General features: G+C 44.2%; 1 protein-coding gene across 1 annotated transcript in view; it reads left to right on the forward strand.

The window, feature by feature from the left end:
- Positions 1–16,414, forward strand: part of LOC147115004 (uncharacterized) — an 869,491-nt gene that overhangs the window by 167,798 nt on the left and 685,279 nt on the right. Inside the window, exon 6 of the mRNA XM_085993202.1 lies at positions 1,094–1,234. Coding sequence (XP_085849328.1) covers positions 1,094–1,234 — 141 coding nt within the window. The remainder of the gene's footprint in view (positions 1–1,093; positions 1,235–16,414) is intronic.

Consider the following 16,414-nt stretch of genomic DNA (forward strand, 5'->3'; position numbering starts at 1 on the left):
ACCCGGCGACATTAGCACCCCAAAAGGGGCGACACCCAATTTTTCCCCCTTATCCTGTTGGTAAGCAAAAACTTATTCCTACCTAGGTACTCTCTACATAATTAATCTCCTGCAATTAACACGTTAATTGCAGAAGTTTACTGCGATTAATTGACAGCCCTATAAAATGCCAGCTTCTGAATGTTATTTTGATAGTTATGTTCTAACTAGTAAAGGATTAGCCATTGGCTAACACAGACTTTACATTAAAATATTTAAAGTGGAATTTAAATACAATTAATAACCGTGTAGAAATTGATTATCATGGTAAGGTTTACAACTTAATTTTATTGCTTAAAATAGCACTTGTCAGCTTTATGTTTTATTGACAAACTTCATCGATTTATCTGATTTTTGGCTTTGTCTTGTCTCTGGTACATAAAATTCACATGCTGTTCAAATGGGAAATGGTTGTATTGATTTCCTTAACTTCAGCTGAAATGTTAAAGATTTTTGGATAAGCTTTCTCATTACTTAAGCCAAAATCAATATGAAAGAGCTTCTTTTAATGAAAGAGCAGTCTGAACGCCTACTGTAGAAATGGAGTCCTGTTCATCCTTTGCCTTAAGTATTGATCACCTAGGTTGTTTTACTGACGTCCAATTGGTTGACATTGTGGTTCAGCTTTGTGTGTAAACTTGCAGCTTCAGAAAAGGGAAGACACGATACAGAGACAACAGAATGAAATCCTTTTCCTGCAACAGAAAAAAGATGTGTTCCTTGCTGAGGTATAGTATCCAAAATAACTGCAAGCTAATCTGTGTGACTTATAATTATATTAAATAATTGTCATCAATTTGTGATGTCATAATTACCAGTGTAACAATATGAGTAGTTGTGTGGGAGGCACACGCATGTTAGTACAAGGGAAATGAAGGAATGATGATTTGAGTTTTCAGCTTGTGCATTGTGAGTACAGTAGTATTTTCCAATGCTGGAGAGGAAGTCAAGAATCGGTAACAGGTCTTCTCTTGATGAAAGTACACTCATAGTAATATTGATGCATTTGCTTGGGTTACTGTGTTTATTTAATTATTTGCTGGATTCCTTTCAGCTTGAAGCAAAGGAACATAGGATTTACCATCATCAACCAGAACAGCAAATCCGGAAGACTGAAGCCCATTGCAGGACAGCTCAGCAAGAACAGAATGAACTAGATGTTGACCGCAAGTCACTTCAGCAGGCCCAACATAAGGTATTCTGCATAGATATCATTAACTGCTCTGTACTACATAAATTACCTAATTACCCATGGGTTAATTAAGTGAAATAGACTTATTGATATGTAGTCGGATACAAGTGTCATGTTACTGTGTTCTAAATTTATTGGTATTCAGTTAATGGTCTTTTCATCTAAGCTTCCTAATTGCAAAATTTGTGGAGCTACATAAAATTGCGTTGTAAACAGAACAGTATGGTTTTTTGACCCATAACTGAAAAATTGTCTTTGTATAATGTACAATGTATTGGCACTTTCTGAGCAGGGTATTCAGCTTCAGGACAACTTGTTTTTTCTGTTTTATTTCAAACTTCAGTAAGTGTCACAGTGTTCAAAGCTAGTTGGTAATTGATTTATATAGTTTCTGTACATAGAGGGCAGAAAGAAGTCAATATTTTAAAAGCCTTATTTACACTGGCAACAAGAAGTCCCTGGAACAGAATAGTGTGTATTTTTGGTGCATTATTCCTCATTCCTATTTCCATGTCAATGCAGCAGCGGTCAAATCTATCCAGATAAACTTATGTTTATGCACTAAATTGCACTAAAATTTTTATTTAAAATTGCCTAATGTAATCTTGCAGGGCTGAGTCACTAATATTTTTTCATCAACCTCAAATTCTGGAGGGACCATCCCAGTCTTGGTGATGATTCATTTATACCAAGGAATATTAGAATCTGTGCAATTGAAGGTGATAGAACAAGCATCTGTGAAGTAGCCATCCTTTTGGAGTGGTTGGAGGCCATGAGCTAGTTTATATTAAAATTTACATGCTAGTTTTGTTCATACATTGTATGGCACATATTGCTTGAAATTTAGTTGAAAATGTTTGTTTAAAGTAATATATTTTTAATTGCTGTGCTGCGCAAGTTTATACAGATATATAATCTGATGAATCTTTAATTGGAGATTTTTCTTTCATAAAGATCTATGTATTATATTCATTATTTAATTAGTTATTTCACACGGATATTCATATTGATATAAGCACACAAGCAACTAAGAGGAAATGTGTTCTGTACACAGTTACTATAATGATGCCAATATTACATTTGAAATTACTTGGAGCCATGCTCATCCAGAGAAAACTTTAATTAATGTCAAATTTGTTACTGTTGTTTAAACATAGCTTAGAGTTAATCAGAAAATTGGAGTAGAATCTGAGTTAGCCCACTGACTCTTCACTTCATGAAACCTGATTGAAATCCAGTCAAGCTGATGCAATGATAGAGCCCCTACAACCAATCTATCTATCTATCTATATATATATATATAAAAGGATACTTCTGTCTGTCATTCCGTCTGTCTGTCTGTCTTGAATTAACTCGAAAGTTATAGAGCGTACCTACACGTGCATTACGTCGAAAGAAAGCTGACGATTCCAGAACCGTCCTAAGCGTATTTACGTTTCGGCCGGACAAAAATTGTTCGCGCGTTATGCAAAAAACCTTCAAAATTAAACTCATTATCTGCTAAGTAGCATTGATTGACTGACGTCAAGGTCGACCAATCCTGTGCCGGCACGATTGACCAATCCTACAGTTCAGTCGCCTGATGGTTGCCCAATCGCTGCGTCTGTGGGCGGGACTAATCGTTTTCATCTCGGGGATCTGGCAGCCATTGCCTCAAGCTAAAAACCCCATTTACTTCCAGCTCAAAATCTGCTAATCCAGCTTCGAAAAAGTTAGTATCTCTTTTAAAAATAACACAAGATTTACCAAAAACGTTTTATAAGTACTTTCACTTTCATCTTTCAAGGTATTAAAAGGTAGAAATGTTGCCCGGCAGCAGATTGAGAGAGGGACACAGAGACAGGGCCCAAAAGCCTGGGACTCGATTTAAAATGTTGCCCGGCAGCAGATTCACACAGGGACAGACAGACAGGCCCCAAAGCCTGGCACTCGATTTAAACCGCCCGGCCCAAAACAGCCCTGGCAAAGCCGGGCTCCCCCAGCTAGTAGAGTATAAAGAGACTATGTGAAAAAAGTTTGGGTTGTCTCAAAATTCAGTTTCTGGTGCCATGCATCCGCAGTAAACAAGTGGCAACAGATTGATACTAAGTTGTCAATCTCAATTAGGATAGGTAAGAATTTGAAAAGGTTCATAGTGTTGCAGTAGTAAGTGCTATTCTGAGGTCAGGTTAATGGGGTACATTTCCTCTGTTTACTATTTCTAGTGAAATCATCAACATTTGTTAGGCTGACACTCCAGTGCAGTGCTGAGGGAGTGCTGCACTGTTGGAGGTGCCGTCTTTCGGATGAGACGTTAAACCGAGGCCCCGCCTGCACTCTCAGGTGGACGTAAAAGATCTCATGGCACTATTTCAAAGAAGAGCAGGGGAGTTATCCCCGGTGTCCTGGCCAATATTTATCCCTCAACCAACATAACAAAAACAGATTATCTGGTCATTATCACATTGTTGTTTGTGGGGCCTTGCTGTGCGCAAATTGGCTGCCACGTTTCCCACATTGCAACAGTGACCCCACTTCAAAAGTACTTAATTGGCTATAAAGCACTTTGAGACGTCCAGTGGCCGTGAAAGACACGATATAAATGCAAGGCTTTCTTGCTTGCTTTCTTTATAGTATTACTATAAAGAGCAAACCAAATAAATCCTACTGTCTTGTTGCTGCAGAACAAACAGACATTCTCTTTTGGGGTGAATTTCCTTCAGGCTTCTCTTGCTCCTCCGACATAATTTACCAAATTATGTTTATCAAAGTTACGGCAGTGTAGTAGGAAATGCCCCAAGGAAATTCCTGGCATTTGCCTTTAGCTTGGTAGTACTGGGTGGAAAATAATGTAGTCCCCAGCATTAATACACCTTAACCTTTAATTCATAATTAACCCCCTCTTCCAAACTGCACAATGCCACACTTTAACTTTTGGTTAGAATTATGTTGTGATTCTGGCATTGCTGCAAACACTAGGGCCCCGATTTTTGGCTTGTGTGGGAAATGGTCGGATTTCCCCGAATGTGGGGTTTCTGACACACATAAAAAAGTGTCAGCCAGCCCCACACAATTTTCCCTCAATTGGCCAATTAATTCCCAGCATGTGGGAAGCCTTGCTAATTGTCTAAATCGAGTCAGAAATCCCCACAGTATGATGTCATCATTCGTGGTGCTTTCAAGGTCCATGGCAAGTACTGCATCCTCTGAAGGCTTCCAAATGAACCATACAGGATGGCATAAGGAGCCTGCAGCAGCTGTGGCCAGTGCCATACCCCAAGCTGCCTTCAAATTCGACGAGGCTTCACTGCAGGCATTATTGGATGGGGTTAGGGCCCACAGGGAGGTCCTCTTCCCTAGGTCAGGGAGGAAGAGGCCTCCCACTGAGACCAATGCTGCATGGATGCAGGTGTCAGCAGATGCCAACTCGCTGGGAGTCACCAGAGGAACCTTGGCATTACATCTCTAACTCCTTCCTTTACTCCCCCACAGTACCATCCAGAGCCCCCGTCCTCACTGTGGAGGAGGAAGAGGCTGTGCAGCCAGACTCCTCAGAGGAAGCTCCAACCTCTGAGGGTGCAGCGTCAGCAGAAGTAAGCGCACCCAGCACCAGCGCAGACACTCACACCTCGGGGGGACCTTTGGGACATAGAGTAGTGTTGTCACCTGGTGTTTCACAGCTGACAAGTGAGCCTCAGCAGATTCTGGAGACAGGGACAGCAGTGGAGAGTCCTCGTCGGAGGGCGCAGGGCTCTGCCAGCTCAGCTGCGCTGCATCTCGACCCTCTGCCTCTGGGTCCATCCGCAAGAGAAGAGGTGATGGATCTCCATGCACAGATGCAGGAGTCTCTGGCAGGTTTTGTCTCCAGGGTCGCTGCGAGTGTGGAGCGAATGGAAGAGTCCATAGCGACCATGAGCAGAGCCTTTGTGGAGTCATTGGTGCATGAACGCAGCACCATGGAAAGGTTGGCAACCTCCATGGAGGAGATAAGTCGCCAGGGTAGGGAAAACATGGTGAGTGCTCATAAGAGAATGACATCTCTTGAGGAGCGTTGGCCATCTGTTGAACAGAGAAACCAGATCTTCATGGAAGTCCTTCTGAGTAGGACTGCCAGTGCAGACACTGGCCCCCTAAAGCGCAGCAAGGTGCTCTCAAGCCACTTCCAAGCGCTGGCCCCTTCTGGCTTGTGCAGCTTCAGGTGAGTGAGCAGCGGCCTGGTGCTCCTGGTAATCATCCTGCTGTTCCTGGTTCTGCTGCTGCCACCTCTGCTGTTGGAGATCCTCTAATGCCAGGAAGGGAAGGTGCCAAAGGTCTCCCATGCTTCTAGCAGATGCCTCGGTTGAGGAGGTCCTGAGTTAGGGTGGTGAGAGGGGCTTCCCAGGAGCTCACACTGAAGAAGTGTGTGAGGCTCCAACTTTCTGCAGCTGCTCCTAAGGCTTCAAATAGTTCCCCCAAGCCTTGATCAACAAGGTCCTGCAGCCTGCAAATGCTGCCTCTTTAAATATCTTCAGCCCTCAGCGACTTGCTGCTGCAAGCAAGCAAGCCAGCTGTTTTCACGCCAGCTCTCATCGGCGGGGTTCTCCGCAGGCGGGTTTCAGGTGGGGAAAGCCCCAAAGTCACAACGGCACGGGAAAATCCACTTCAACAAGCAGATAATTGCTTGTTAGTGCTCCGACGAGCAGTCTCGCCAGCGGCGGGCGGGACTGAAGCGGGGCGTGTGAAAACGGCAGTCCGAAAGTTGGACGGGGCGGGGAATCAGGCGGGGGGGTCCCGACCCGCCTTTTCCGCGATTTTCGGACCACGGCCGCATGAAAAGCCGCCCGACAGCTGCCCGAAAATCAGGGCCTAGGTGTGTATTATACCTGCACCATTAATGTTGTCTCCGTGTATAATAAGACACAGACTGCAGGAGAAACGGTACAACAGGTGTTTACTCAACGTGGCTCACAGTGGAACTGATCTGTACAGATTACTACTCAGTGCTATATACAGGTGTGGTCACTGCCGGTACTGCAGTATACATGAGCTGTAAAAGATAGTTCCCCTTAAAGGTATATACATTATAATTCCTCCCCTTTTAGATTAACAGTACCATAACACTCATTTAACAATTAAATATCAAACTAATTACAATTAACACTTTTAACATGCAACATTAGCTGAAAATAGTCTATTTATATATTCAGTCTTTGGGGAGGCTTTCTGATCCTTTCTGGATAGCGTCTTGCTCTTGGTGCGGAGGCGATTCTGGCCCCCTGTCATCGGTTGGTTCATCAGCTTCCGATGCTACTGTTTCTGGGGTGGATGCGACCTGTACGTCGGGTTCATCACCAGGTACGTATGGGCGAGGCATGGGGTTGACTTGTTCCTGTGACTCTAGGATCTGGTCAGCATGGCGTCTCACGATGCTCTCCCCAACGTCCACTGTGTACATTAGTGGGCCCTGCCGTGTGCATATCGTTCCTGGCTGCCATTTTTCTGTTCGGTAGTCGCGGGTCAAGACTGGTTGCCCTACATTGAAGCTCCTTGTTGGCTTCTCATGGATGTGCTGGAATTGCTTACTCTCAACATCTCTTCGTACGTTTGGTCTGAGCAAATCCAGGCGAGATCTTAACCTTCGGTTAAAGAACACCTTGGCTGGGGCCTGGTTGGTGACTGCATGTGTCGCATTCCGGTAGGCGAACAGGAAATTGTCCACCTTGTGCTGCAGTGGAATGTTGTCATTGTACATAGCCTTTATTGCCTTCTTAAAGGTTTGTACGAACCTCTCAGCCAATCCATTTGTGGCTGGATGATACGGGGCGGATGTGTAATGCCTTACCCCATTCTTTTTCAAGAACCTCCGGAACTCTTCGGACACAAACTGTGGTCCGTTGTCGGAGCAAATCTGTTCTGGCAAGCCATTCCTGGCAAAAATGGCCCGTAGGACTGCAATAGTTTTCTCCGTGGTGGCGGAGGACATTTTGATGACCTCAGGCCATTTTGAGTGCGCATCCACGGCTATTAAAAACATTGAGTCCATGAATGGACCAGCAAAATCAATATGTACCCGTTGCCATGGAGATGAGGGCCACTCCCATGGGTGTAGAGGGGCCTGTGGTGGTGCATTTTGGACTTTCTGGCATCCTGAGCAGCTCTTGGTCAGGTCCTCGATTTGTTTATCGATCCCCGGCCACCACACATAAGCCCTAGCTAGGCTTTTCATTTTTACCCCTCCCAGATGACCCTCATGAAGCTCATTGAGCACTCTATCCCTTAACTTGGGTGGAATTACCACTCGGGATCCACACATCAAGGTCCCCCGGCACACTGACAGCTGTTCTCTCCTTGTCGAGAATGCTGGCAACAGTGAGTCGCCATGTGCTGGCCATCCCTTCACCGTCAAATCATATACCCGAGACAGTGTCGGGTCATTTCGGGTTTCCTTTTCGATACAAGCGTTAGTTACCGGTAGGTATTCAACTATAGTCGAATGGAATATTTCGACAGGATCCACTGCTGGTGCTTTCTCCGCAGTAGGCAGTGGCAGGCATGATAGCCCATCAGCATTTCCATGCTGTTTCGTGCCCTTATATTCAATCTCATAGTGGTGCGCCCCTAGAAAAAGTGACCATCTTTGTAGTTGTTGCGCAGTCATCACCGGAACGTCCTTCTTCGGATTAAAAATGGAGACAAGAGGCTGGTGATCAGTCAGAAAGGTGAATTTCTGCCCGTGCAGATAGTGATTGAACTTTTTCGCTCCCCACACTAGGCTGAGGGCCTCCCTGTCAATCTGGGCGTAGTTACGCTCGGCTGAGGTTAGTGATCGTGACGCAAAGGCTATTAGCCTCTCTGAGCCGTCCGAGAATTTGTGCGACAGCACCGCTCCAATGCCGTAGGGTGACGCATCACATGCCAACCGAATTGGTAATGCCGGGTTGTAATGGGCCAATACCTCTTTCGATGTGATTAGTGTTTTGCTCTTCTGGAAAGCTCGTCTACATTCGTCACTCCACTTCCATGGCACCCCAGTTTGCAGTAGGGTGTTCAGTGGGTGTAGTATTGTAGACAAATTTGTCAAGAACTTATGGTAGTAGTTTACCAGCCCGAGGAACGACCTCAGTTGTGACACATTTTCCGGTGCTGGAGCCTTGACTACTGCCTCAATCTTCTCTGGGGACTTATGTAACCCCTCTTTATCGATAACGTGGCCACAATACGAGATCTGTTTTCTAAAAAACTCGCATTTGGGACGGTTAGCTCGGAGCCCATATTCCTGCAATCTGGTGAGCACCTGCTCCAGGTTGGCAAGGTGATCACTGTCATTTTTGCCCGTGACCAGGATGTCGTCCAAATAACACTGGGTCCCTGGGATCCCTTGCAGGACTTGTTCCATTGCCCTCTGCCAAATAGCCGGAGCTGATGCTACCCCGAATACCAGCCGGTTGTATTGGTAGAGACCTTTATGGGTGTTGATTGTGAGGTATTTTTTTGATGCTTCTTCTACCTCCATTTGCAGATACGCCTGGGCCAGATCAATCTTAGTGAAGTGTTTCCCTCCAGATAGCAAGGCGAAAATATTTTCAATCCGCGGAAGTGGATATTGTACGGTGTGAAGGACCGGGTTCACTTTTACCTTAAAGTCCCCACAGATGCGAACCTTCCTTGGTTCCCCAGGCGTGCTGCTCAACGACTTTTTCATCACAGGGACGATGGGTGTAGCCCACTCGCTCCAGTCTACCTTGGACAGTACACCTGAACGTTCCAGACTCTCCAGCTCTGCTTCGACGGCTGGGCGGATCGCATAAGGTACCGGTCTGGCCTCAAAGAATTTTGGGCTTGCGTTTTCTTCAATTTTAATCATCGCTGTCATGCCTTTTAGTGTTCCGAGTCCTTGCTGGAACACTTCTTTCGCGTCAGTTAGGATCTTTGACAGTCGCCCAGGTGTGACGTCGTCATCCTTTTTGTCAGCCACAGTCAGTGCCTGTATGGAATGCCAATCCAGTTGTATTTTCCGGATCCATTCACGTCCCAGTAATAGTGGTCCTCCATCTTGCAATACATACAGGTCTAGTTTTGGTGTTTCCTTACCGTTATATATAACGGTCACCCTTATTTTTCCTTTGGGGTAGACTTTTTGCCTCGTGTACGTCTTCAAAATAATTTTTGTGTCTCTCAAGGGTATGTGTGAGAATAGCCGCTCGTAGTCCCGTCGGTTTATGACTGTTAGGGCTGATCCTGTGTTCAATTCCATCTTTACCTGGACTCCTGCTATCTTGAGAGTGACCCAAATGTTTCGGTGACCCTCCGTTGTGATCACATTATGTAGTTTCAGACAACTCAGTTCCCTGCTTTCAGAGTCGTTATCACTCTTTTGTTCGTCTGAACTATTCTCCGTCATCTTATGTACCTTCTTGTACTTTCCTTTGGTAGGTTTCTTATTGCTGGTTTTCTTTCCCGACCTGCAGACTCATGCTATGTGTCCTACTTTTCCACACTATCTGCACACTTTGTCTTTGAACCAGCAATCGTTCTGGTCGTGTGTTGTTCTGCCGCAGCGATAGCACTTCTCTGTTCCATATGACATTTCGTTTGTGCCATATTCTTGCGGTCTCTGTTGTATCTCTGCAGCGTCCCGTGCTGCTGCTTCATATGATACCGCAATGCTGAAAGCCTTTTCCAGCGTAAGGTCCTTTTCAGATAAAAGCCGTTTCTGGGTTCCTTCACTTTGAAGCCCACACACAAACTTGTCCCTTAAGGTATCTGCCAGTCCCGCTCCAAACTGGCAGTGTTTCGATAGTTTGCGCAGTTCTGTTAAATAATCAGCATTGCTTTCATCCTTATGCTGGTTCAGTTTCTGCTCTCAGCAGCGGTGTGGGGTTTAAATGTTCCTGTAGTGTCGTTACTATGTCTTCAAAACTCTTTTCCATTGGCTTCGTTGGGGTTACTAGATTTCGTAATAACCCATACGTCTTTGCACCCATTAAATTTAACAATACCGACGCTTTCTTGTCATCTGACACCTCATTTGCCTTGCAGTACACCTCTATTCGTTCGACACATGTCGTCCAACCTTCGATTTCATTGTCAAATGCGGTGATACTGCCACTCTTCGGCATTTTGGGTGTGGTTTAAAATGGCGTCTCCCGCGCTTTCCTTCCTCCCCCGCTGCTGCCAACGCCGCTCCCGGCGGTTCTCGTGGCAATGGCGGCGCCCTGTAGGTTTCGCGCGCTTCTCCTGCGCTGCTGCCAACGCCGCTCTCGGCGGTCCTCGTGGCAATGGCGGCGCCTCGCGGGTTTCTGTGCGTCTCTCTCTCCCTCTCTCCGACGCTGCTCGGCCCCTGAACACCGGCTGCGCCCTGTGCGCTCTGCCCTCTCTCTCTCTCCCTCTCTTCGACGCTGCTCGGCCCCTGAACACTGGCTGCGCCCTGTGCGCTCTGCCCTCTCTCTCTCCCCCGTCGACGCTGCTCGGCCCTTTGCTGTGCCGCTCGGTCGGGCTCTAGCCCGCCGCTGTCCGGGAAGGGTCTGCGCACTACCTGTTGCCAGCCTGTTTCGCTGGACCGCCTCGACTGGAAAGCCAAGCCTGGCTCTCGACAGCCTCCGCCGCAATTCTCGAGTCTCTGCTGGATGACTGGGCGGTTGCCCGTGGTCGACGCCCGAGTCTCTGGCCTTGACCTCCAATCCACTGATCTCCAGGAACGAATCCCCGGGAGGTGATGCAGAGTTGCAGGTAGTTTCGAACTTGCCTTGTCGCCAATGTTGTGTCCGTGTATAATAAGACACAGACTGCAGGAGAAACGGTACAACAGGTGTTTACTCAACGTGGCTCACAGTGGAACTGATCTGTCCAGATTACTACTCAGTGCTATACAGGTGTGGTCACTGCCGGTACTGCAGTATACATGAGCTGTAAAAGATCGTTCCCCTTAAAGGTATATACATTACAATTAACATTCAGGGTTTTTCAATGAGGCTCTTGTAATGGAGGCACATTAATATTTGTGTATAGTGACCAGTTTTGCTAACCTGATATTGTTTAAACAGCTAATCAGGTTCTCTCCAAATTTCCCAATTTTTCTCCAATAGCAAGGTAGCTGATCTTGCTGGATTTTGCTGGACTTGGAGTATGCTGTTTTTGTTTAGAAATAGTGCGAATTTCTTTAATTCATCCAAAGAGTTGCAGCAAAGCACATAGAGGCTTATTAAGAAATCAGGTGCCAGTGTTACCTAAAATGGCTATTGAAAATGAAACATTTCTAGCAAAAAGGTTGCTGGATGAAGACTGAAACATGTAATGGTTTTGTTGGATGGAAATAATTAGCCAGACGTTCTCATTAAGGAGGCTGACTAATGGACTGGATTGGATTTATTTTTGCTCCTGGGTAGTTGACATGAGTAGATTTCACAACTGTTTGTGTCTATTAATCCTTGAATTGTTTCAGGAACATCTAACAAATCCACAGCTTCTGCTGCCTGGAGAGCACAATGATCTCGACTGCTGATTATTGCACAACAGTCAGAATGCAGCTTTGATTGGCTGATGTTAGGTATGCATGCATTTATATTAGCCAGCTGCCTGTTCTCTTTCTTCCCATAGCTGGGTGCTTCACTTAGAGATCCAAACAATAATTCACACAATGTTCTCTCCAGTGGCAGGGGCCCCTAAATAGGCAACTGCTCCCTTTTGTTAGGAGTCTGGGAACATAGCGACATGTATTCAGTTTTAATATAATTTTAATATGGACAATAGACAGTTGCTAGGTTTGTCCTCGTCACTGAACTACAGATTATAGTATTTTGAAATAACAACAGAAAATGCTGGAAAAACTCAGCAGGTCAGGCAACATCCGTGGAGAGAAATTTGAGTTGACGTTTCGGGTTGGACCCTTCTACAATAGTATTTTGTGTTTGGTATGGTGGGGGGAATAGAAAGACCACATTTTCAAGTTCCTTAACTGTTGTCTTCCAGAACAGAAATCTTCGTTGATTTGTTTACTAGCGCAAGCTATTGTGGCCTAGAGCACTGTTGTGGCTTTTATTAATTATGCACTGCAATGATTAGACTTGAGATTCAATTTTGCAGGAAGGAATAAGGTCTTGCCAGATTGTCCATTCTCCCCTTCAAAACTTAACTACTGCTCCACAGTTCTACATTGAACAGCTCAGATAAGAACAAAAATAAAGCTTGGCCAGTGAGGGTATAGTTGAGGATACAGTGCTCTATTAATATAGAGTTTATTTGAATTCCCAGATGATTTCTCCATGTTCATAGGTTAGCACTTATAGTACTTAAATATATTTTTTTCAGTGGAGGGGGAATTTCCTCTGGTGGAGGAACCATAACAAGGGGACATAATCTTAAAATGAGAGCTAGGCCAGTTAGGAGCTAAATCAGGAAGCATCATTTCACACAAAGGGTGGTAGAAATCTGCAAAACTCTCCTCCAAAAGACTGTTGATGCTTTGTCAATTGACATTTTCAAGACTGAGATTGATAGAATCTTTATTAGGTAAGGGTATCAAGGGATATGGAGAAAAGGCGGGTAAATGGAGTTATTGTACAGATCAGTTATGACCTAGTAGAGTGATGGCGTAGGCTTGAGGGGCTGAATGGATTATTTCTGTTCCTATGTTTCTAAAAATAGCAAGAGAGAAAGATCATCAATCTGAAGTTGAAAGGATGCAAAGCCTCTTGCTTTAGATTTTATTTAAACTTATTATTTAAACTGCTATTATTGTTTAATTCATACAAAAAGTATCATGGATTTTTTTTTAAAGTTTGAGGCTTGTCTTCTGACTTTTTTGGCAATGAAATTGTAATATTACACATAATAGGCTGCCAATTTAATACTGAACTTCAAATTACATTAAATGTCTATTTCTAATAAATACATTCATCATAAAAGGAGCAGCTTTATTTTTCAGAAGAGTGAAACCCAAGTTCAGGATTCTTCATTAGTGAAGGAAAACTCTGTGTGTTTTTTCCGTCTGATCCTTTTTACTCTGCGTTTCTTACTCGGGGAATGCATTTCAGTCCAACAGAGCTGTATGGGACTTGCGAGCTACTGCTTGACCATCCGTGCTCCCAAACATGATGATGGGCTCTTATGTGTGTTAGACTTTGGCTGACCAAGCTAAAATTCTACAATTTAAAACAAATTTCAACCCAATGTGCACTGGATATTTTTGTTTTAGCTTCCAAATGATGTGGATATGTTATTATGCAGTGTAACATCTAAAGTATATTAAAAATCTTGCATCTGCATACACATCCTGTCAACTTTTTCCATTATAAATTGCTGTGTCTACATTTACAGTATAATGGAAACGGTCCTTTTAAACTTGTCACATTATGATTTCACACTCTGGTCGTGCATGATAAGTTTACTGGGACAGATTCCATTATGAATATGGGCATAGGAATTTATAATGGAAATACATTCTATCCTTAGACTTGTATTTGACTTTAAAATGAGGACTGAATATCATCTACCTACCCTAGTCCTTACTCCTGCTCTCTAACCTGCTCCACCTGAAGCTTAGACTTGGCCTCTGCGTGCAATTGTGACCAAGATAAATTTAATTTTTTTTTTAAATGCATGGCCATTACAAAACAACAGTAAGTTTAGGGACTGATTTTCTGACTATCAGGATCATTTCACCTGTTACATCTTAAAAGTAAACTGGTGGAATTTAATTTTTGCAACAGTTCAGAATATGGGCATAGCATGGAGTGTTCCTCTCTCCAGGTTTTTGAAGGCAGAAGAAAATGAAAGCCGGGATGCCAAGGAGGTTTGCTTGCACTAGAGATGGTCTGCCTTCATCCAACATTACCTAACATAGCCACATTTAAGGACCCAGGCAGAGCTGCCTGGTACTGTCTGAAGACAACTGTCTTTACAAGCTCATGTTCACCAGGAAGGCAGTGACAGAGTTGTGCCGTCTGCTGCAAGCTGACCTGCAGACAACTGCCACTATAAGGATTCACACAACACCAGGTTATAGTCCAACAGCTTTATTTGAAATCACAAGCTTTCGGAGCGCTGCTCCTTCGTCAGGACCTGACGAAGGAGCAGCGCTCCGAAAGCTTGTGATTTCAAATAAAGCTGTTGGACTATAACCTGGTGTTGTGTGATTTCTTACATTTGTCCACCCCAGTCCAACACCGGCATCTCCACACCATCACTATAAGGATGGCACTGCCAGTGGTAATAAAGGTCAATAAAGGGAAAGGCCAATTTTACTAAGCTGAGCTATGATTTAGCAAAAGTGGACTGGAAACAACTACTTGAAGATAAATCAGTGTTAGAGCAGTGAGAGGCATTCAAGAGGAGATAGTGAGGGTCCAGAGCAAATATGTTCCCACAAAGAAAAAGTGTGGGACTTCCAAATCTAGAGCCCCCTGGATGTCGAGGAGCATACAGGGTAGGATAAGGCAAAAAAGGAAGCTTATGTCAGATATCAAGAGCTAAATACTGCAGAAAGCATAGAGGAGTTTAGAATGTGCAGGGGTGAAATTAAAAAGGAAATTAGGAAAGCAGAGAGATGGCATGAAAAAATATTGGCAAATAAAATCAAGGAAAACTCAAAGATGTTTTATAAATACATAAAGAGCAAGAGGATAACTAGGGCCTATTAGAGACCAAAAAGGTAACTTGTGTGTGGAGGCGGAAGACATGGGTATGGTTCTTAATGAATACGTTGTGTCTGTCTTCACAAAAGAGAGGAACGATGTAGACATTGTAGTTAATGAGGAGGAGTGTGAAATATTAGATGAGATAAACAGTGAAAAAGGAAGTATTAAGGGATTTAGCATCTTTGAAAGTAGATAAATTGCCAGGCCCGAAAGAAATGTATCCCAGACTGTTGAGAGAAGCAAGGGAGGAAATAGCGGAGGCTCTGACCATCATTTTCCAATTCTCTCCGGCTACAGATGTGGTGCTGGAGGACTGCTAACATTGTACCTTTGTTTAAAAAGGGAGAAAGGGATAGACTGAATAATTACAGGCCAGTCAGCTTAACCTCGGTGATGGGCAAATTATTGGAAAAAATTCTGAGGGACAGTATTAATTGTCATTTAGAAAGGCACGGATTAATCAAGGACAGTCCACATGGCTTTGTTAAGGAATGGTCATGTCTGACTAACTTGAGTGAATTTTTTGAGGAGGTAACTGTAGTGTATGTCTCCGTCTACCTTTAAGAAAACCATTGTATGTAACCGTTCACCTTTAAGAGAACTATTTTAGGTGTGGCACTACTTTGTTGGCTTCTGTATACTGTAATACCGACGGTGACCACACCGGTATATAAGTGCTGTGTCAGGATTATTTGGCAGATTCGCCCTGACCTTCGAATAGTAAAGTCCTGTTTTAAGTTACTCTTGGAGTCTGTGCATTAATTAACTAAACAACCCACAGACTTTACAGTAACAAGGAGGGTTGATGAAGGTAGTGAGTTTGATGTAGTCTACATGGACTTTAACGAGGCTTTTGACAAGGTCCCACATGGCAGACTAGTCAGAAAAGTAAAAGCCCATGGGATCCAAGGGAAAGTGGCACGTTGGATCCAAAATTGGCTCAGTGGCAGGAAGCAAAAAAACAGATGTTTTTGTGACTGGAGGGCTGTTTCCAGTGTGGTTGCACAGGGCTCAGTACTAGGTCCCTTGCTTTTTGTGGTATATATCAATGATTTAGACGTCAATGTAGGGGGAGTGATTAAGAAGTTTGCAGATGATACAAAAATTGGCTGTGTGGTTGACCGTGAGGAAGAAAGCTGTAGATATCATTGGACTGGTCAGGTGGGCAGAAAAGTGGCAAATGGAATTCAATCCAGAGAAGTGTGAGGTGATGCATTTGGGGAGGGTTAACAAGGCAAGGGAATACACAGTAAATGATAGGACACTGAGAAGTGTAGAGGAACAGAGGGACCTTGGAGTGCATATCCACAGATCCCTGAAGGTAGCAGGACAGGTAGATAAGGTGGTTAAGAAGGCATACGTGATACTTTCCTTTATTTGCCGAGGCATAGAGTATAAGAGCAGGGAGGTTATGCTTGAACTGTATAAAACACTAGTTAGGCCACAGCTAGAGTAATGCGTACAGTTCTGGTCACCACATTACAGGAAGGATGTGATTGCACTAGAGAGGGTGCAGAAGAGATTTACGAAAATGTTGCCAGGACTGGAGAATTTTAGCTATGAGGAAAGATTGGATAGGCTGGGGTTGTTT

The sequence above is a fragment of the Somniosus microcephalus genome, chromosome 7 (assembly GCF_052327205.1).
Source record: "Somniosus microcephalus isolate GS21.2 chromosome 7, FLI_Smic_1.0, whole genome shotgun sequence".
Classification (NCBI taxonomy): Eukaryota; Metazoa; Chordata; class Chondrichthyes; order Squaliformes; family Somniosidae; genus Somniosus; species Somniosus microcephalus.